General features: G+C 37.7%; 1 protein-coding gene across 7 annotated transcripts in view; it reads right to left on the minus strand.

The window, feature by feature from the left end:
• The window catches only part of LOC106056078 (pleckstrin homology domain-containing family G member 5-like), a 290,847-nt gene that overhangs the window by 132,022 nt on the left and 135,960 nt on the right, over nt 1-22,865 (minus strand). For all 7 annotated transcript variants that reach the window (XM_056008795.1, XM_056008796.1, XM_056008794.1 and 4 more), the window contains 4 exons: nt 17,431-17,522; nt 16,138-16,285; nt 10,929-11,026; nt 2,616-2,752 (listed from right to left, as the gene is read on the minus strand). In XM_056008795.1, coding sequence (XP_055864770.1) covers nt 2,616-2,752; nt 10,929-11,026; nt 16,138-16,285; nt 17,431-17,522 — 475 coding nt within the window. The remainder of the gene's footprint in view (nt 1-2,615; nt 2,753-10,928; nt 11,027-16,137; nt 16,286-17,430; nt 17,523-22,865) is intronic.

Raw genomic sequence — 22,865 nt, forward strand, 5'->3', positions numbered from 1 at the left:
CATTAAAGGCCTTGTGGCCAGATTAAAATCGGCTGCTTTCTCGCTTACGAAGGAGAAACTAAAAGACCAGCGGGAGAGACAAAAAAAAAAACACTAGATCTCGTTTAAAAAATCTACGTATGTAATAACCGGTGTCACGTGAATAGGTTGACATCTTACTTTACGACATTGATATTTATGTAATGTTATTTTAATTGCCAAACATTTCAGCAGCCGTAGAAATCAAAACGCGCACGGTTTCATGGCGCCACGACACAGAACCATTGAAAAAACAAATGCAACACAAGAAATAGATAAAATAATACCTAAAATAAAAAGCTTATAAGTAGTGTAGATTATAGCTTTTATATAGCGCTACTTTCATGCTTATAGCATGCTCAGAGCGCTTTTGGTCCTATCTCATTTGTGGACCAGTGGGGGGGGGGGAGGGGGTATCTAGGAATTGGTTTTCCGTGCTGCCTTTAGGCGCTCAGTAAACACAACTCTGCCCGAGTCGGGTGTCGAACCACGAGCCCCCTTCTAGGTAGCCAAGCCAAGCCAAGTTCATGCGCACTTGGCCTCTCGACCGCGCTTCCCACTAGATGTATCAATTAGCTTGTATTAGTCAAATAATAAAGTCTAAGTAAGTGTAATTTAGTCACAAAGAGAGTATCTTACAAATCAAAACATTTTCTGTGACGCGAAGGCTACTCTACGTGACAAGAAAAGACGTTCTGTTGATTGAGAAGGAGAGTAGGATGTACTTAATGAGGACAGACTCACAGAGTGAGAGAATATTGATGCAAGTTAGTTAAAGTCAAGAAAAATTCCACTTTCAGACCTTGAGGTCTTTAGGTCAGATGAGTCAAAGGTCAAATGTCTATGTTGCCCATGTCTAACGAAGATATCATATTACTTTTCTTTAACTAATGTCATATACCCATTAGAACTTCGTGGACTTAGAGGCGCCCAAAAGATCCAAATCTAATAATCCCAGTCTTCATCAAAATTCGAACCTGGGAACCCTCGGTTCGAAAGCCAAGCGTTTTACCACTCAGCCAGCGCGCTTAAATAATGGTAGAGTCTGACTCCGATTCGTCAATATTTAGCCTTAACGGTTAGATCTATTATTAGGTTCGTTAGAATTCTTCCGACGGTCAGCGGAAGCAGACATCAGTTTTTACGTGGCGTTGTTTGTGTTTTGCTGTGTGATTGTTAATCAGTGACCAAACAAGCTGAAGCCTGGCTTAAGGAACGGAAACTCGGACAAGTGAAGACCAAGACAAAACAGAGTCTCTCGCATAGTTAAAGAAGACAAAAGGATTTGGAAACAAACCTTTTTTTTTTTTTTTTCAATATACAAGCTGTGAGAAACCAGCACTTTGACATGATTTGTAAGTTTGGGATGTTCCTTCAGAAATGAAGATTATTAAGACCTAGCCCAGGCAACCTGCAGGACGGCAGACGATGACAGCGAAGTCTTTGGACTTACAGTCCGGAATGCATTGCCATACGATCATGCGGCCTTATTTAGTATAAAGAGGAAACATTTGCTTAATAATGCCATGACTTAGGAAAGGAATCAATATTATTGCCATTTAGAATATTACTTATATAACTGATGCTGCTAACTAGGTACGTAAGTCTTTGGTAAAATTCGAAGCATTTATTACATGAATATTACACCTATTCAATACAAATATAATGATCTTCACTGATCGATTTCAATTTCCGGGACATCCATTACCAGATAAAAACAGAATTGAAAGAAAAAACTATAAATAATTTTAAAACATGTTGTTGTAAGACTTTTTAACTGTGTGAATAATATATTATAAACTGTAAATACTAATTTATAATAATAAATTACATCTTAGAAATGACTTACAAATGAGCTTCGAAGCAGCTGGTCGATTAAAGACTGAGTTTGACCTATGAGACCTAGCGCTAATGTCATTACTAAAACATAAACGGCATCTAGTATGTTTAAAGAACAACAAGCAATAGAAAAAAAAGAAGACTTAAAAAAAACAAAGCTTAATTAAGGGAAGGAACCGCTAATTACTACCATGTATCTAAAATTACAGGGTTTATCTCACTTTTTGCTATATAAAGCGCAATTAATTAATTAGTACTTTATGATTAACTAATTGGTTAATTTTTGGATTGATATGTGTATTGTTATCGACTTTGAATAATTATACAAAATTTAAATTTGAACCAAGAATGGGAAGTGGGAAAAAAACCTGTCAAATCTTAATAAGGGGACTAAATCCATATATATATATATATATATATATATATATATATATATATATATATATATATATATATATATATATATATTATATATATATACACATCTCTCATTTAGTAGCATTTATTTTCTTATTTCGAAATCAAACTAAATAATTAATTGATTAATTGATTGATAAATTTTAATAGATTCATGCCTTGTCAGGTTTGGTGCATGATTTCTTAAAGTTTTATCTTGATCCAAAAATGGGAAATGGGAGAAAAAACATGTTCAAACTTTTTACCAGACAGACAGACAGACAGACAGAGTAAGTTGATATAAGCTTTGTAAAAAAAAAAGATGGCAAAGTAAGAGTATGATATTGAATGTAGTTACTTACCTTTGATCTCCAGTGTTGTTCCCTTCAGGTGGAATATATCACAGTCCATTGGTAACGGGGTCTTAGACTTTTCTAAGAAGACATTGACGCCGTAGAGGTCAAGATTTCTTCGTTCCAGTAGAGGGGCAATGGTTTCTCTGAAGTGAAAAGACTTCATGGTATGAACTACAGCAGAGAATTAGATTTTAAGTAAGAGGTTTTGTACATGTAATGTAAATGTCTACAAACTTATTTACTTAATTGTGCAGGAAATATTTTAATGAAACTATAACGCTTAGTTGTGAAGGATATAAGGACTGTCTATATTATCTGCCTGCCTGTCTGTCAGTCTGTCTTATTTCTATCTATCTATCTATCTATCTATCTGTCTATCTATCTATCCGAAGATTAATGAGGAATGCAGTATTTCCCGTGGATGCGCAGCCCCAGCTGTGACCTACATATTTCGCCACGCCCAGGACAAGCATAACCGTTGTCCGCAGGTGGTCGATTTAGATTTTCTTTTCGCCGTCTGCGTCTGTCCTCGGCAGCAGATTTTCTTTTGGTCTCAAATGTGTATCCCGCGGCCTTTGTGAGTGACCTCCAGCTGTCTCGTTCTGAGGCCGCATGCAACCAAGTGCTCTCTTCTATGTCAGCTAAGGCAAGTTGACGCGTAAGCTGGTCTTTGAAGCGTTTCCGTGGGGCGCCTCTGTTACGTCGACCACCTTTTAGCTTACAAAAAAAAAGACTGCCTTTCAGCATACGTTCGTCTCCCATACGGGATATGTGCATTGCCAAGCGTAACTGTCGGACCATAATAAGTCCATCTATATTGTCCATATCTATCTATCTATCTATCTATCTATCTATCTATCTATCTATCTATCTATCTATCTATCTAACTAACTAACTAACTAACTATCTATCTATCTATCTATCTATCTATCTATCTATCTATCTATCTATCTATCTATCTATCTATCTACCTCTACCTACCTACCTACCTACCTACTTACCTATCTATCTATCTATCTATCTATCTATCTATCTATCTATCTATCTATCTATCTATCTATCTATCTATCTATCTATCTATCTATCTATCTACCTACCTACCTACCTACCTACCTACCTACCTACCTATCTATCTATCTATCTATCTATCTATCTATCTATCTATCTATCTATCTATCTAAAATCACTGCCACACTAAAATTTGAATTCAGATATGGCTACCTACATTTCTATGTACCTGCATATCTACATAAGTAACAGTGCTCTGAACTCATTAAGAATACGCGGATATTCCATGAAAAAGCTCTGAAACAATATACAAGGAAGTATTCTCCAGGACACATAGAATGACCTTGAGGAGGAAACGTGAGCTTTCAACCCCTCCCCTCTTTCTGCGACCCTGGTTCTCACCCTCACCCCCCCCCCGACCTTTTTTTTCCCCATCGCCGGTGTATCGAACAGGTCAGTCATATGCAGATATTGATTCTCTCGTCTTGTGAGATAAGAAAGTTATCTCATAGCGCAGCTCGCCCGGTTTCATGTATGTTGACAGTTCTCCTTTCTTTTCCCACACTTCACACACTTTGACGCACTCACGCACGTATACTTTCACACATCAACACACACACACACACTCACTTTCACTACCACGCATGTCAACTTAGACATTTGGTCGCGATTCCCGGAACCAAATTTAGCAGCAAACTTTCTGCCTGGGAGTGGAGGGGGGGGGGTGAGAATGGATTATGTCAAATTTGACTTTGTTTCAGTAAGAAGCTAAATTTGACTTTGTTTCAGTAAGAAGCTAAATTTGACTTTGTTTCAGTAAGAAGCTAAATTGACTTTGTTTCAGTAAGAAGCTAAATTTGACTTTGTTTCAGTCTAAGCTACATTAGACTTTGTTTCAGTCAGAAGCAACATTTGACTTTGTTTCAGTCGATTCAACATTTGACTTTGTTTCAGTCAGAAGCTAGATTCAAATATAAGACTCGATAACAGCTGGAAATTCCTCTATAGTATTTTTGTTTAAATTTGTTCGCTATTGTAATGAGCATTGATTTCCATTAAAACAAACAAATCTAAATTATATAAGTCACTTTCGTATGTCAGTGCATGTTTATTGCGCAAGGATCCAATCTTTTGTAATGGACCTATTTTTTTTAGGGGGCAGGGATATCTGGATGTGAGAGAAATGTCCGTGCTAACACCTTTGTGCCTGTGTGTAGTCGCTGAATGAACTCTTAATGTTGTGTCTGTTCTATTTATGTGTATGTTTCTGTTGTGTTGTCTTTATATGAGAAAAGAGTCCTTGTAATCACAACACATTCCCATAAGGATCAATAAAGCAGTCTTAGTCTTAAGACGCTCAGCAAACACAAATCAGCTTTACATATTCTGAAATATCTAATTGTATACAATATAATATTAGAAAATATAACAATAATTATTTAATGCCTAGGGCTTGGGAATGATTTTCAGTTTTATTGAGTACTCCAAGATGTTTCAAAGCTGTGTGCAAAAATCTTTTAGGATCAACCAAAGTAATTTTATTTACATTTTATAACAAGCATAATAAAATTCTAATATTTTGAATTAAATGAACAGAGAATATATTCAGTGTATCAATTAGTTTGGATCAGTCATGTAATTAAAGATGTAGTTGATCTAGACTAACAATAATAAACTTGTGCGATTAGAAATATGTTTTTGTATAGTACAATTTCATGCTTTTGGCTTTCTCTATACGCTATGATCATATCACTTGCCTGGACTTGGCTTTCTCTATACGCTATGATCATATCACTTGCCTGGACTTGGCTTTCTCTATACGCTATGATCCTATCACTTGCCTGGACTTGGCTTTCTCTATACGCTATGATCCTATCACTTGCCTGGACTTGGCATTCTCTATACGCTATGATCATATCACTTGCCTGGACTTGGCTTTCTCTATAAGCTATGATCCTATCACTTGCCTGGACTTGGCTTTCTCTATACGCTATGATCATATCACTTGCCTGGACTTGGCTTTCTCTATACGCTATGATCCTATCATTAGCCTGGACTTGGCTTTCTCTATACGCTATGATCATATCACTTGCCTGGACTTGGCTTTCTCTATACGCTATGATCATATCACTTGCCTGGACTTGGCTTTCTCTATACGCTATGATCCTATCACTTGCCTGGACTTGGCTTTCTCTATACGCTATGATCATATCACTTGCCTGGACTTGGCTTTCTCTATACGCTATGATCCTATCATTAGCCTGGACTTGGCTTTCTCTATACGCTATGATCATATCACTTGCCTGGACTTGGCTTTCTCTATACGCTATGATCATATCACTTGCCTGGACTTGGCTTTCTCTATACGCTATGATCCTATCACTTGCCTGGACTTGGCTTTCTCTATACGCTATGATCATATCACTTGCCTGGACTTGGCTTTCTCTATAAGCTATGATCCTATCACTTGCCTGGACTTGGCTTTCTCTATACGCTATGATCCTATCATTAGCCTGGACTTGGCTTTCTCTATACGCTATGATCCTATCATTAGCCTGGACTTGGCTTTCTCTATACGCTATGATCCTATCATTAGCCTGGACTTGGCTTTCTCTATACGCTATGATCCTATCACTTGCCTGGACTTGGCTTTCTCTATACGCTATGATCCTATCATTAGCCTGGACTTGGCTTTCTCTATACGCTATGATCCTATCATTAGCCTGGACTTGGCTTTCTCTATACGATATGATCCTATCATTAGCCTGGACTTGGCTTTCTCTATACGCTATGATCCTATCACTTGCCTGGACTTGGCTTTCTCTATACGCTATGATCCTATCACTTGCCTGGACTTGGCTTTCTCTATACTCTATGATCCTATCACTTGCCTGGACTTGGCTTTCTCTATACGCTATGATCCTATCACTTGCCTGGACTTGGCGTTCTCTATACGCTATGATCCTATCATTAGCCTGGACTTGGCTTTCTCTATACGCTATGATCCTATCATTAGCCTGGACTTGGCTTTCTCTATACGCTATGATCCTATCATTAGCCTGGACTTGGCTTTCTCTATACGCTATGATCCTATCATTAGCCTGGACTTGGCTTTCTCTATACGCTATGATCCTATCACTTGCCTGGACTTGGCTTTCTCTATACGCTATGATCCTATCACTTGCCTGGACTTGTCTTTCTCTATACGCTATGATCCTATCACTTGCCTGGACTTGGCGTTCTCAATACGCTATGATCTTATCATTAGCCTGGACTTGGCTTTCTCTATACGCTATGATCCTATCACTTGCCTGGACTTGGCTTTCTCTATACGCAATGATCCTATCACTTGCCTGGACTTGGCGTTCTCTATACTCTATGATCCTATCATTAGCCTGGACTTGGCTTTCTCAATACGCTATGATCTTATCATTAGCCTGGACTTGGCTTTCTCTATACGCTATGATCCTATCACTTGCCTGGACTTGGCTTTCTCTATACGCAATGATCCTATCACTTGCCTGGACTTGGCTTTCTCTATACGCTATGATCCTATCACTTGCCTGGACTTGGCTTTCTCTATACGCTATGATCCTATCACTTGCCTGGACTTGGCTTTCTCTATACGCTATGATCATATCACTTGCCTGGACTTGGCTTTCTCTATACGCTATGATCATATCACTTGCCTGGACTTGGCTTTCTCTATACGCTATGATCCTATCACTTGCCTGGACTTGGCTTTCTCTATACGCTATGATCATATCACTTGCCTGGACTTGGCTTTCTCTATAAGCTATGATCCTATCACTTGCCTGGACTTGGCTTTCTCTATACGCTATGATCCTATCATTAGCCTGGACTTGGCTTTCTCTATACGCTATGATCCTATCATTAGCCTGGACTTGGCTTTCTCTATACGCTATGATCCTATCATTAGCCTGGACTTGGCTTTCTCTATACGCTATGTTCCTATCACTTGCCTGGACTTGGCTTTCTCTATACGCTATGATCCTATCATTAGCCTGGACTTGGCTTTCTCTATACGCTATGATCCTATCATTAGCCTGGACTTGGCTTTCTCTATACGCTATGATCCTATCATTAGCCTGGACTTGGCTTTCTCTATACGCTATGATCCTATCACTTGCCTGGACTTGGCTTTCTCTATACGCTATGATCCTATCACTTGCCTGGACTTGGCTTTCTCTATACGCTATGATCCTATCACTTGCCTGGACTTGGCTTTCTCTATACGCTATGATCCTATCACTTGCCTGGACTTGGCGTTCTCTATACGCTATGATCCTATCATTAGCCTGGACTTGGCTTTCTCTATACGCTATGATCCTATCATTAGCCTGGACTTGGCTTTCTCTATACGCTATGATCCTATCACTTGCCTGGACTTGGCTTTCTCTATACGCTATGATCCTATCACTTGCCTGGACTTGGCTTTCTCTATACGCTATGATCCTATCACTTGCCTGGACTTGGCTTTCTCTATACGCTATGATCCTATCACTTGCCTGGACTTGGCTTTCTCTATACGCTATGATCCTATCACTTGCCTGGACTTGGCTTTCTCTATACGCTATGATCCTATCACTTGCCTGGACTTGGCGTTCTCTATACGCTATGATCCTATCACTTGCCTGGACTTGGCTTTCTCTATACGCTATGATCCTATCACTTGCCTGGACTTGGCTTTCTCTATACGCTATGATCCTATCACTTGCCTGGACTTGGCTTTCTCTATACGCTATGATCCTATCATTAGCCTGGACTTGGCTTTCTCTATACGCTATGATCCTATCACTTGCCTGGACTTGGCTTTCTCTATACGCTATGATCCTATCACTTGCCTGGACTTGGCTTTCTCTATACGCTATGATCCTATCACTTGCCTGGACCAGTTGGAAACGGTCAGGGGGAGAAAGAGGGGTGGGTTGGATGATCGCTTTTGAATGTATTAATTTTTTAAAAAGTGGAACCACCTAAATTTAAACTATTGGGCCAAAGCCTTATAAGATTATCAAGCCAATACGGTAACCACTCTGTTAGAGAGAGGTTTATGAACATGGAAGATTGTATAGTTATCTATTGTTTCTATTTCATGTTTGTGTTCACTAAGACTCAGGCGACTAATTCAGTTTATACCACTACTTCAGTCAAGTAATTTTTTCCTTGTTTGAGACACCAAACAAAATAATTTATTACGAATAATTAATTAAATAATAGGTTAAATTAAAAAAAAAATTGATTCTTGTGTTGTCAAGTAAAATAAATAATAATGCAAAATCTCTGATTGATCCGAGATAGGTTGCAGGAGAAATATATTGTACAAACTTTTAGCCAAAAAGACCGAATGGGTTAATATGAAAAGTATTGAGTAAAGTCCCCTTTCAGATCTTGTGGTCTATAGGGCAGATGATGTAAAGGTTTTCTGCTGTTTCTGTGGCCTACGGTTAACGAGGGTGTCATGTGGCCAGCACAACGACCAATCGCCTTTACTTTTCCCCAACTAATGTCAGGTACCCGTTAGAGCTGGGTGGATTCAGAGGCACCAGAAAATCCCGAAATTGAAAAGCCCAGTCCTCGAATTATGTATTACAGAGAAGATTATTTGTTCTCCCCCCCCCCCCCTCTCTTTTTTTTCTGAGTCGCGCTCTCTGTCGCCGCAAAAGTTACGCGGGGTATCTCTAGTCCTACTTGCTGAAATAAAAGAACCCCGGACCCCGGTTCGGAAGCCAAGCGCTTTACCGCTCAGCCACCGCGCCTTCGTAAAAAAGGTTAAAGTAATTAATTATGACTAATTGATACAATAATTGGTTATTTTTTCCTTAGACAAATTTTAACTACCACTAACATTTTGAAATACAGTAGAGATTTGACTCTATGCCTAATGGCTAAGAATAACTTGCTATTTTAGAATACCTAAGGACAGAATAGTGGGAGTGGCGATAAAATATATTTTTTTAATCGCGTAATATAATGTGTGTGCCCTTATATGCATTTAAGAATCAATTTACCAAGCTCTCTTGCTCGTAGAAACAACACACACACACACACACACCCCTGTCACTTCAATTAGTTTTGAAAGTAAAGTACTAATCCCCTACGACTCTAGAACTTTCCTTTTATTTACTTGGAAACAGCTTATCTTATAATATAGCGTCATGACATTGTTTATTTTATCTCTTTATTTAAAATCTCTACGCAAATTATTTTTCAACATTTAGTTTTCGTTTTTTTAGATTACCTTATTTCACCCCCACACTGCTCCTTTTCGCTTCTCTTTTTTTTTCAAATAGAGGTTATAGTATTTTAAAGCTAAAATAATGTAAATCGGATTTTAATAATGAAAGAGGAGTTTTACTGTATTTAACATTTATTGTGAAAATACCCAATACCAAGAGTTTTTTTTATAAAGTAGGGCATAACATTAACAGTGGTCTTAGGTCACCACAGGGTGTACAGATGCGGCCGGGGGGGGGGGGCAAGTGAAGCAATCGTACCAGGCCCCGCACCTTACTGGGGGGGGGGAGCACTATAAAGAGAATCGTTTGTCTTCGTCAGCCCAAAGTACAAATATTCCTAACCCTGATAAAATACTCACCCAGGGTCTCGTGCAAAGCTAAGGCCGCCTCTGATGTGTACATATGAGGAAATGTGATTAGATTATGAATAGCCATTTTAGAAAAACAAAACGTAGACTGTACCATTAGTAGGCATGTTTGAGTATAACATCAGAAACCCGTAGCTGGAGTAGCGGTCCCTGCACAGATCAGTGGATGTTACATTACAGGAATATGAGACAAACCCCCCGGAGTCAGCACTGTTCTCGGCCACTTGTAGCGAGTGGGGTCCAGGAACGGGGATGGTGCGCTGTGTACGCGACACGGCCCGGTTTTAGCCCATTCAACCAACATGGCTGTCAACGCTGGGAGTCCTCAGACAGGACTCGGGATGGGGAATCCCTTGTCCAGGCCTGGTTGTTGGATAAACGACCAACGAGATGATGGCGCCCACGTAGGCGCCGATTCCCTACTGGACTTCACTGAAGGTTATAAAATGTTGTTACGATCATTAACATTTGAATGCTGGATGTGAAGATGTCTTGATCTCACGATAAGATCGTGTTCATCAGAAAATGCATTTCTGATGTTATAATTTAGTGTAGATTTTTATTTTAAACAATGACTGAACGCTCAAACAATATCGAAATGCCGGAGATTGAAATGTAAACTATTAATTCAAACAACGATGAATCATAAACAATACATATAACACGTGGTACTGTGGGCTCACCTTAATGTCAAGCTCTCTACAGCAGAGACAACCTCGGAATCTTCCTTGGAGTCACTTCCCTTGCCGAACATGAGTGTGATATAGTCACTTCCTGTTACCTGCCAAATAAAAACGTCAATCCAGTCAAACTTTTTCCATATAGGGCACAAGTTTAAAAGTGAAAGTACAGTCTGTACCACGTTAAAACTTTACACTCGCATTTCACACTTCCGGTTTTGGCCCATTTCTGGTCATGGGGGATAATTATTTCCTTTTGTCTATAAATTTTAGAAATATGAAAAGCAAGCGAAATTACATCTTAGTTTTTTAAAAGTTCACTGTAATAATGTGTTGTTTTTTTAAATGCTGAAAGCTTGAAATACTTGAGTTTGTAAAAATCACAACCAATACTATAACGATACAAACGACTGAAAAGTTCTAGTCGCTCCATTCCCCCTCCCAAATAAAAAAGACGCCATTTTGTGTCACACTACCATCACATCTGTTAGTAAGTATGATAGATGATCCCTGGCGAATCTACACACTCGGCCACCCACACTGACACGTGCAAACCTTGCAAACGTGAAATCGCCAGATAAGCAAACACAATCACTCACAATCACGCACGAGCGATTGTAAAAGGAAGCCTAACCACCACGCATTCCAAAATTACCTAATCTCGATAGTCATTGCGTAAAATCATGGTTTAGACTTTAGAGTAAAGATTAACTCCATGAGATTAATATGGTTAACGACAAATATGCCAAAATCTGTTTCTACCTTTTTATATTTAGATTTTAATAGAATCTTTTTGAGACCGGTTCTATTTCTGTACAAGAAATCTCTTTTTTTTAACATTTCCCAACTTTTTCAATGATAATGAAAAGTTACAAAAAAAAAACAAAAAAAAAACGATTACACACTTAGTATTTTACAAATATAAATTATTAAAATCTATACATTATGTTTGATTCGTTATAGTACTAAGTTTGTTGTATTTTAGGTCTAAAGCCTGAAAAAATAGGTCATTGAAAAGTACAGTGTTGCTGGGTCAGAATAACCGTCATAATGATGGTAAGTAATGAATAAATGTTCCAATACTGAAGCGCACTTTCAACAACGCAGGTCCCTCTCTATGTGATATTTTTGAACTTTGTTGTTTTTTGTTTTTTTGGTTATCATGTCAGTGTGGGAGTTCTTCGGACTGTCAGGTTATTTAAAGCCGAGTTACTGTAGCAGTGGCCCGGGGGGGGGGGGGCTTGACATCTTTAGGGGCCTTGGATTTTGACATTCGACATAATGACCTGAGATAATGGCGTAATATTGTAAAAAACAATTTTCGGACACACATGTGGGTGCCTCCCTCAAGTTGGGAACCGCGGGGGATTTTCACATTTGGACCCCCATCCCTCTCACCCTAGCTACGCCACAGTATTGTAGTAGCAAATTTGAAGAAAATGTGTCCCTTTCCTTCGCCAACTCATGTACAGTAGCTAAGAAAGATTTTGAAATGGTAGAGAAGTCTAGACAGAAACCTTTACAACCTGAGCTGGACGACTGACTAGAACAGCGGTTCTCAACTTTTCAAGCTCGGCGACCCCTTTTTACAATCCCCCACTCTGCCGCGACCCCCCCCCCCCCATACACAAATACAGAATTGTAGGGTAGACAATAACAATCCATATTTTCGATGGTCTTAGGCGACCCCTGGCAAATCGTCAATCGACCTCCAAGGGGGTCGCGACCCACAGGTTGAGAACCCCTGGACTAGAAGAAGACAAATGTCTACTGGTAAACGTCTCGAAGAAGCCGGCCACGTCCACATTACATAGCACATCATAAGTTTCTCGTGCCGGCCTCCAGGCCACAGGAGTAGCGTCTAAGAAGATATATCGTCTGATGTCTTTTATCTAGAATGCACGAATTATCTTCTTCACGACTCCTCTATTTAGGCTGCTTTTCGCATCTTTACTTTCCTTAACATAAATTGTTAAAAAAAAACAAACAAGGTTACAAAGACAGTTTGTGTGGAAACACAAACTCAAAATCGGCCCACGAAGTGGTCCACCTAGGCAGGTAAAAAGGCAGGTTTCAATATTTTCAGAAAAAATATCAGAAAGAAATTCTATCTAAGGCGAAGAACCGCTTATTACTGCCATTTATCTGAAGATGGCAGGTTTTAACTTCCCCTATGCTATATAAAACAAAAATAATTAACAACTAACAATTGATTAACGTATTAGTTAATTCTTTTTATTGATTCGTGTGTTGTCATCGACTATGAATAGATATTGTAAATTTCAACTTGATCCGAGAATGAAAAGTGGGAAAACAAACAAAGCATAAAATAAAAAGAGAAATGAATCCATGAATTCAACAACATCTCTTATTAAGCAGCATTAATTCCCCTTATTTCAACATCGAACAAAATAAGCTAATTACCAAAATTTTTTTGAATAATTGGTTAATTTTTGTTTCTTGATTGATGTTTTGTCAGATACAATGAATAATCGTGCAAAGTTTCAACTTGATCCGAGAATGGGAAGTGGGAGAAAAGACATATTCAAACTTTTTACCAGACAGACGGAGTGAGTTGATATAAGCTTCGTAATAAAATGCGTATAATAGCTAACACTATTTGTTGGACATTCACTTCAGCCCACACAAATCTGGTGTGATTGACCTATTAATAACAACAGAAGTTAAACCGGAAATGTTTCAAGCAACTCCGTGATATTTTCTGCTGCTGGTCAATGACGCAATGGGGCTTACCACAGGAAGCGGAAACAAGGCAATCATGTTTCTTTAGCTACCGTAGCTTTAATATTACTAAATACTAAGTATCCAGCTCTACCTAGATTTAAGTTCCCTATGTTTCAAAAATAAGATAAAGCTACGGCTATTAACATCACAGATAAGTACATTGCATACGGTACTTTTAAGCGAAAAAACCACTGGATCATTCAGATTCCTAAAAATCATCTTTCTGAGCAGAAGTGTTTTGTCACTTTGTCACCCAGAGGTCAACGGTCACATGACCCACCAAGTCAAGCTTCACCATTTTCTGTCCTTAAAAGAATAAGATCCTTAATGCTGCTTTTTTATATGTAAGATGTATGTATCCTTCACTGTTTCATCTTTCAGGTTTACATTTGTAGTTTTGCTAGATCTAGCTACCAAAATGAAAGCCTTGTGCTAGATCTAACTTTCAAGATAAAAGCGTTGTGCTAGATCTAGCTACCAAAATGAAAGCCTTGTGCTAGATCTAACTTTCAAGATAAAAGCGTTGTGCTAGATCTAGCTACCAAAATGAAAGCCTTGTGCTAGATCTAACTTTCAAGATAAAAGCCTTGTGCTAGATCTAGCTACCAAAATGAAAGCCTTGTGCTAGATCTAACTTTCAAGATAAAAGCGTTGTGCTAGATCTAGACTTTTTTTTTCCTGTGATAGATCTAGCTCCTAAGATGAGAGTTGTGTTAAATCTAGCTACCAAGATGAGATCTAGCTACCAAGATGAACGTGCTGTAATCTGGCAGGTTAAATTTCATGCCAGGTATCTCTAGCTCATGCTTTACATAGTACAGAGGCTGGGCATTGGTCAAGTATCCTACCAGGGGCCCCAAATATTTATACGATGGGCTGACGGTGACAACGATTCCCTTTACAGCGGGGGCCCCTCTAGCTCGGGGACTGGATCGGCTGCCTCACTCGCCACTACCAAAAGGCCGTTTCTTACATTGTAAATTAAGTATAACTAGACTGCACTACTATCTGGTAATCAACACACTCCTTTATAAGTTGTTATGTTGCTAGAATGTATTTTCTGCTGTCGGATAGTGATCATTTAAGATTGGGTTGGTGTGTAACTGTGTGTACCTGTATCAAAGTAAGCTAGGCTTCGTTTCTGCTGTACGTGTCGGGTCCAGTAGAAGGCTAGGTGTGTTAAACAGATATAGTCAAACTGGAAGGTAATCAATGCACCAAGACATTTATGTGGCAGTGACGAATGTCAGCTCGAGACTTAATGTGTTTGTTTGTTTGTTCGTTTGTTTGTTTGTTTGTTCGTTTGTTTGTCCCGGTGTTTATTTCCTGGTCTAGAAAACAAGCAAACAACGGGGCTGCTATATAAACTCATGAATCAGCGTTTTTTTTTTGTTTTTGTTTGGGTAAAAACATGAGTAACAAGTCAAAAGAAGACTGGATGGTCTTTTTAACGTACCGAACAAGAGCTAACGTCCAGGAAGGTTTGGGCGCTGGACTGTCGTTTGGATTTATCAATGGTCCCGGGTTCAAACCCTGACCTCTCACTTGTTTAAATTCATTTTCATCTATCCCTTTGTCTATTTGGACTCTTGGAGCACCCCACAAGATTTGTCTGCCTCTATTCCCCTCAGTCTTTTGCCTTCGATAGAGCCTCTTTCAATGGAAGGCCCGCCCACTCTGTTATGTTGTCTTCCCATCGCTTTCTCTGTCTGCTTCTTCTTCTTTTTTCCAGGGATTGTTCCCTGAAGGGAGGTATTTGGAAGCCCCGAAGACCTTGTTAAATTACTTCTATCATTATTAATTAATTTTATCACAAAATATTTCTTTGTGTAATGGTAGCAATCAATCTTTTTTCTTGTCAACTTTTCATGAGTGCAGGATAATCACAAGACTTTTATTATGTTGTTGAAATTTTGCAACGGCAAATTTGCGTAATAAATCATTATTCTTTGCTCACACAATTAATTAAAATAAGCGTTTGGACTTTAAAACCAAACTTGTCAGTAAAGAGAATTGTTTTTTTTTATACGATTTTTTTTGTATAATAAGTAAAACAAGGATAATACATAAGACAGGGATAAAGTAAAAGATTCAACTCAAGAAAACATTAAGAAATTAAAACAAATACAAAATAAAGAACTGAGATGTATAACTTACCAATATTCACATTTGATTAGAGTAACACCATTAGTAAAATCACTAAACTTATAGAGAAACTTCAGGACAGAAAACTAAAAAGTAAAGTAGCAAAAATGCATGAAACATTAAACCATAATTTACAAATAGAGAAACAAGACCTAATAAAATATTTAGAAAGACACAGGCACATTTCTTATTCCATACACTAGAACAAATTCGTACAAGTGCTCCTTCTTCTCTAGTGACATGGAATGGGGTTGTTCTATGTTTAGAACCAGACGGTTAGGCATCGTTGGTCTAAGAAATCAAATAGCCAATGGTCACTTACTCTGTTCTGTCTACGCACTCTCGACCTCGCTGAGCTACCCCCAATAGTGAAAGTATCGGATGGACTGTCCAGTGGTTCCACATGGACGCCACTATAGCTCCAGTCGCTTTGACTAGAATCTCTTCGGCTTATATGATCTCTGCTGGACCTGCAGGACAAATACAACATGGTCAGTAGTGGACAAAAAAACAACAACAACAATTAAATATTAGCCTTACAACTGACATCAACACACAATAAAAACAAGGACATGATTTGCAGCAAGAGCTCTTTTTGTTTTGTTTTTAGAAACATCATCAAACTTCATACATAAAACATTGAACCATAATTTACAAGTACAAAAACCAAACCTAATAATATACCCAGAAAGTCATAAGGATAGACTCATTTCTAACTCCATATGTTAGGTCAAATTCGTACAAGAGATCATTATTCCCTAGTGCCGTTAAAGCATGGAATATGTTCCTGAATCAGTCATGAAAACCAACAATTTCGCGTAGTTCAAGTCACTGATTAACATGCAGTATTAAATGTACACGTAAAATTCGTAAGACGTAATCATCTTCTCTTTTGAACTAACGTCTGTAATTTATAAGAGTGAGATCTTGAAAGGCTCAAATCGTAACTTGCAAAAGCCCTAAACAAAAAGCCCAGGATAAACAGCCCAGGACAAATTCAAGCACATTTAAATTGTCTCAGTTATCGCATTTACGCAAATAACATACTTTGAGGTGAGTGTATTTGCACATACATACCTCCATCAAGAACTCAATATATCTCATCACAAGTCCCTGACTAAAGTACAGAATATTTTTAATCATAAAAATATAACGTCCGAATGCTCAGTGTCAAATAATAACTGCTCGCTAGACTTTGAGCCCAGACAATCTAATTCTAAGACATGATCAAAGAACGACAACTACACTATTTGTATCAACATACATTGCCACAGTGTATTTCGTTCACCTCTATTCCAGACACGTGAATGAACTCGGTACATGTTCCATAAGGGCGTGATGTTTACCTTACAAATTATTCCACAGAAAACAAGCAAAGAAAAGAAAGTCAAATGTTTACAGATGATACAGTTGATTATCTTACACACAGACAACCATATAATCTCTTTTTTTTAGTTGCAATTAGGTGGAAACATGAAAAGCTAAAAAGTCAAGTAAAACGGCGCCCTCTTACACCTCCCCATACAACACCCTCTCCCTCACAACTTTCCTTTCAGGTCGTGTCAAAGAAAACATTTCAAACTGCCGGACAGACTCACGATTGTTTTTTATTTACCTGAGATCCGGTGCTGAGTCCATCCGGCTAAGTGTTGGTGAGTCGAAGTTTTCCGGGTCAGCTATCTGGGCCAAAGCAGCATCCAGACCATCCTGTTTAGTCACAGAGGAAATAAAAACAGACATTTTTACATCTAAGCTAATTATAAGATAGATAGATAGATAGATAGATAGATAGATAGATAGATAGATAGATAGATAGACAGACAGACAGACAGACAGACAGACAGGCAGACAGACAGATAGATAGACAGACAGACAGACAGATAGACAGATATACAGACAGACAGACAGATAGACAGATAGACAGATAGACAGACAGACAGACAGACAGACAGATAGATAGATAGATAGATAGATAGATAGATAGATAGATAGATAGACAGACAGACAGACAGATAGATAGATAGATAGATAGATAGATAGATAGATAGATAGATAGATAGATAGATAGATAATGGAACCACAATCTACCTAGGACAAAAGTAAACTTAAACTGAAGAGAACCACACTTCAAGATCCTAGAACAAAGTTATCAACAAAAGACTTCCTAAGGACACACTCAATGCAACTGCCAGTAACGACCCGAGAACAGAAAGAAATTAGTACAAATACATTTTAATGGATATATTTTCTCTGTAATTATTTAAAAAAACAAAAACAAAAACAATGAATGATATTTAAGAATATAAAATAAGGTAAGTTTATATATTGAGAATGTGTTATTTTGAGAGGTTGACATTTTTAGAATTTGATATTTGTGAAGAGGGGAATATGGCCGTAGAATTGATTGCAGGATTGCTTGTAATATATATTTGTCTTATAATTTACGGACGTATCTTCAGAAATGAAGATTATTACATACTAGTTCGAACTTCCCGCAGGACGTCAGGGGATGGAAGTTAGCAAGGGTCGAACTCGTGAACATAGTCACAATAATCCGAAGCGCTAGCCACGCGACCAGCTAACAATCCAATATCAATTTTAAAATTGCTACCAGTTTTTCTCGACATATTCTTTCAGTATTGCTAGCAACAAGTTCTTCCACAAAACACGTAACTGTATTGAGTTTGGTCCCTACGCTACATCTCTTTGTTCTATTCACTTTGATTGGTTGCCTGTTTGTTTGTTTAGATATGCACTCGTTTTTGTTTTCTCTTTATTTATTTGTTTCGCCAACATTGCATTAAAAAACTCACACCAGCGCGTGGTTGAAGAAACAAGAAAGAAGTTGGAACAGAAACATGCAGACTCTCTACAAACAAATAGAGATTGTGGACTATATTTTTATTTGTTTCGTTCTTTAAAACTCTCAAATGTTATAACAGCATCAGAAAAAATAATCAGACGTCTGAGAAAGAATTTGAAAGTGTTTACTGAACTCAAATGGTTTTAAAAATTTCCGGTCTAATACTGAAGATTAGTTCTTAGTTCTTCTTTTTTTTTTCTTCTTCTCTCTCCTTATCCAACTCCTCACTTTATTTTCTTTCTAATTTTCCTCTTTTCTCTCACACATTTCTATTTCACATTTCTCTATTCTCTATTCTCTCTTTTTTTTTAAACTCATTTTCTTCTTCTCCTTTCACGTAGTAAGTAAAGTTTCCCTTTTCAGACCTTGCGACTTATAGGACAGATGATGTGAAGGCCATCTGTTTCTGTGGCCCAAAGTTACTGAGGGTGATATGTGGCCAGCTCAACGACCAACCGGCTTTACTTTTCTCAGAGGCGCCCAAAGATCCCGAAATTTAAATTCCAATCTTCACCAGGATTCGAACCCGAAAGTCAAGCATTTTACCATTAAACCACCGGGCCTTTCCCATTGTCTTTAATCACTTTTTTTTTCTTTATATTTTCTCTGTTCAATCTCTCTTTCTTTCTTTCCAAATGATAAATGAAGCAGTTGATAATTTTTTTTTATTTTCTGAATTGTACACATTCAGGTGTTTCAAACGTAATGCTGTACACAATAAAAAAAAAGAAATCGAAATGTTGCTGAGGTTGTAAACAATGATTGCCGGGATCATGTTTAGGACCAAGTTGTAACCAAAATGTGAACCAAAGAACTTTTGAGAATTAGGGAGTTTAGTTATGTTATATTATGTTTACATTTGTGACTTTGTGTTTAAATATTTGAATAAAAAAATGAACAAAACAGCAGAGACTTGGTAATTGAAATCTTAATCATGCAGTTGTCTCAATGTATTCTGGGTTTAAATGTCAGCATGAGAGAGGGAGAGAGAGAGAGAGAGAGAGAGAGAAATACAGCGAGAGAGGTAGATGTGTGAGAAAGTAGGAAAGATATGTTTCTGTTAAAGAGAGACGTCTATGTACATGTGTATGTTTGTACGTATGTATGTGTGAATGTATATGTGTGTGTGTAGTGAAGTACTGCTAATATAAAAAAATACGTAATGAATAATGGATAAGTAGATCGAATAGCTTTACACCACCAGTGTTTCCCAAACTGTGTTCCGCGAGGCCTGAAGAGGTGTCCTACGAACAACTGGAGTAATTAACTACTAGGCTATCACGTGACTTAACATCTCTAAAAAAATAAGCAAAGTTTTCCGCGAAATACTCAACATGTGCGAAGTGTTCCGCTAAGGAAAAGGTTTGAGAAACACTGCATAAACAGAGCTACATCTACACGCCATAACAATTACTGCAGGGAGGTAATAAGGTCTGTCTTGGAGGTCTTTCCTGGGGGTTATTTGTCAGAGTTGATCAAGGTGTTTGTTTTTCTAACCCAGCTCTGTCACGTTAGGCTTAATTCATTAGACTGCATTCCAATACAAACATATTGAATATCCCTAAAGGCCGAAAAGGGGGGGGGGAGAGGGCACGGTGGATTAATGGTTAAGAGCTTGGTTTCCGAACTTGGAGGTCCTGGGTTCGAATCTCGGTGAAGTCCACCCAACTCTAATGTGTACCTTAGTTGGGAAAAGTAAAGGCGGTTGGTCGTTGTGCTGGCCACATGACACCCTGGTCATTGACTGTTGGCCAAAGAAAAACATGACCTTAACATCATCTGCGAAATAGACCGCATGGCCTGAAAGGAGAACTTTTACTAAAAGCCAGAGGCGGTACCTAATGCGTATCATGGAAGGGATCAAATTAAGATGTATAGCCAATAAACTGTAAGAGCGTAAAGCTAAAAAAAAAAAAAAAGAGGAAAGCCGTTCGTTGTCACGTGACCGACAATAAAATGATAACAATACCAGATTTTAAATAGGAAGTAAATTTTAATTATTCTTACAAAAGTATCAAGCAGTGTTTCATAAACTGTGTTTGGCGTACAAATTAATAATATTCCTAATTGATTACAGTAACACCTTTAGTAAAATCACTAAAGTTAGAGACACATAATAATAATAATAATAATAATCTTTATTGTCCGTATGTAAATTAGTCTTACAATTTGTGCATTACACCAAACAAAAAACATTATAACTATAAGAAACCAAAAATGTACATTCACACCAGACTCACTCATAATTTACATGTGACAAAGTTTATACCAGATTGTTCTTATTTAATGATTTGATTGCCAGGGGAACAAAAGAGTGTTTGTGTCTGTTTGTCTTTGCTATCGGTGTCTTGTATCTTTTTTGTGACGTTAAAATCACATCAGGATACAAAACTTATACGTTAAGTAGCTATAATACATACAATTATAATTTACAATTAGAAAAACAAAACCGAATAAAATACTCAGAAAGACACAGAGGCACATTTCCTATTCCATTAACTAGAACAAATTCGTACAAGAGCTACTACTTCACTAGTGCCATTAAAGAATGGAAAGGGTTGACTGAATCAGCCAGAAAAACCAACCAACGACTTAGCAGAGTTTAAGTCATTAATTAGCATGCATGACCTGATTGACACATGAAAAGCTTATGACCAAATTATCTTGTCTTTGAAATAGCGTCTGTAATCTATAAGATTGTTTTAAAAAAAACCGAATCACCTCTACCTTTGGCGTCATTTCGACATGTCTACACGTCCATACGAACGTGACGTCAGCTTCGAGAAAAAAAAACGAAGGTAATCTCCCTTTTTAATCCACTATCAATGTCTCTCGTGACTTGTTACCCGTTGTATCCGCCCACTTCATCCGGACATGCGCAGTCAGTCTCTCAGCACTCCAGAGATAACTAGATTCATTGTCTGGTTGCCCAGGTGACATGCTTGACTTTTTCCTTTTTAATGGACGACCAACTCTTCAGAGATTCAAACCTCTCTTTAAGGGAATTAGCTATTTGCGAAACAAGACTAGGCGAAAGGGCACAAGTAGGTGAAATAAGAAACTCGAAAAAAAGTTTTTTTAAAAGACAATTTCTCTTTAATGAAGCTGATGCCATTTTGTAAGAGCGACCTTTTTTTTTTTGCTCTGAATAACTAACAAAAGGATAGATAAGAAGAAACATTTATTAAACAACCAGTTATTCATATCAATTTTTGTCTAAATATTTCATGAGATTTGTATGAATTTTCTAAAGATTCAACAATTTCCGGATATTTCCAGGACTTTTCCGTATATTTTGCAATTTCACGAGATTTTCAGGAGCTCCGGTAAATCGACAGTAGGCCGCGGGAAATTTGTTATAAGTTATAAAATGGTTTAATTTAATAATTTATACACCTACAATTAGCGCGGGGCCTATGAAAGTGCGGGGCCAACTGCGGTCGCATAGGTTGCAGTGGCCTACGGCCGGCCCTGCAAAATAGCGCGTATGCTACGACGCCGGTCGACTAGTTCTTTATAATAACCAGAATCTAGATATTTGTACATGTATTCTTGACTAAAGATGTATGAAATATGAAATCAAAATAGGGGCAAAGGAGATAACTCGAGGTCATTGTTTCATTGTTCTTCAACTCTCTGCATTTACTTTGAATTTTTTATTCCATTCTTTTCTATTGTGTCTTTACACTTAGAAGTATTATGTGTGCTTATTCATTATAAGTTACAAGTTTATGATTTAAAATATTTAATTTTCTAAAAAGGATTTGTGCTTTTAAATGCTATTTTGAGGACCCTTGATATGCTACATTAATGTCAATAGATTTGACCCCCTAAAACAAAAACATTTTTGGTGCAACATTAATGACAAGACTTCAATTATGCCATCTTGAAAATGCTGATAATGAGAATCATGTATTTGGAATGTTCATTATTCCTTCAAGTTAGAAGTACTGTAAGGGACTTATTGGAAGCAAAATGTGGCAATTATGTAAATGTTAACTTGTCTATTATTTTAAACAAGCTGCCAAAACTAAAAAATAAAATGATACATAACTTTAACTTGATTATTGTTTCCGAATACAGGAATCTTGTTTGGGCTAGCTGGCTCAAATGTCTACATAATAATAAGGTGTTTGATCCTAATCACTTAGAACTGACATTTAGAAAAATAATGGACTTTAGGGTAG

Source organism: Biomphalaria glabrata, chromosome 13, assembly GCF_947242115.1.
Source record: "Biomphalaria glabrata chromosome 13, xgBioGlab47.1, whole genome shotgun sequence".
Lineage (NCBI taxonomy): Eukaryota > Metazoa > Mollusca > Gastropoda > Planorbidae > Biomphalaria > Biomphalaria glabrata.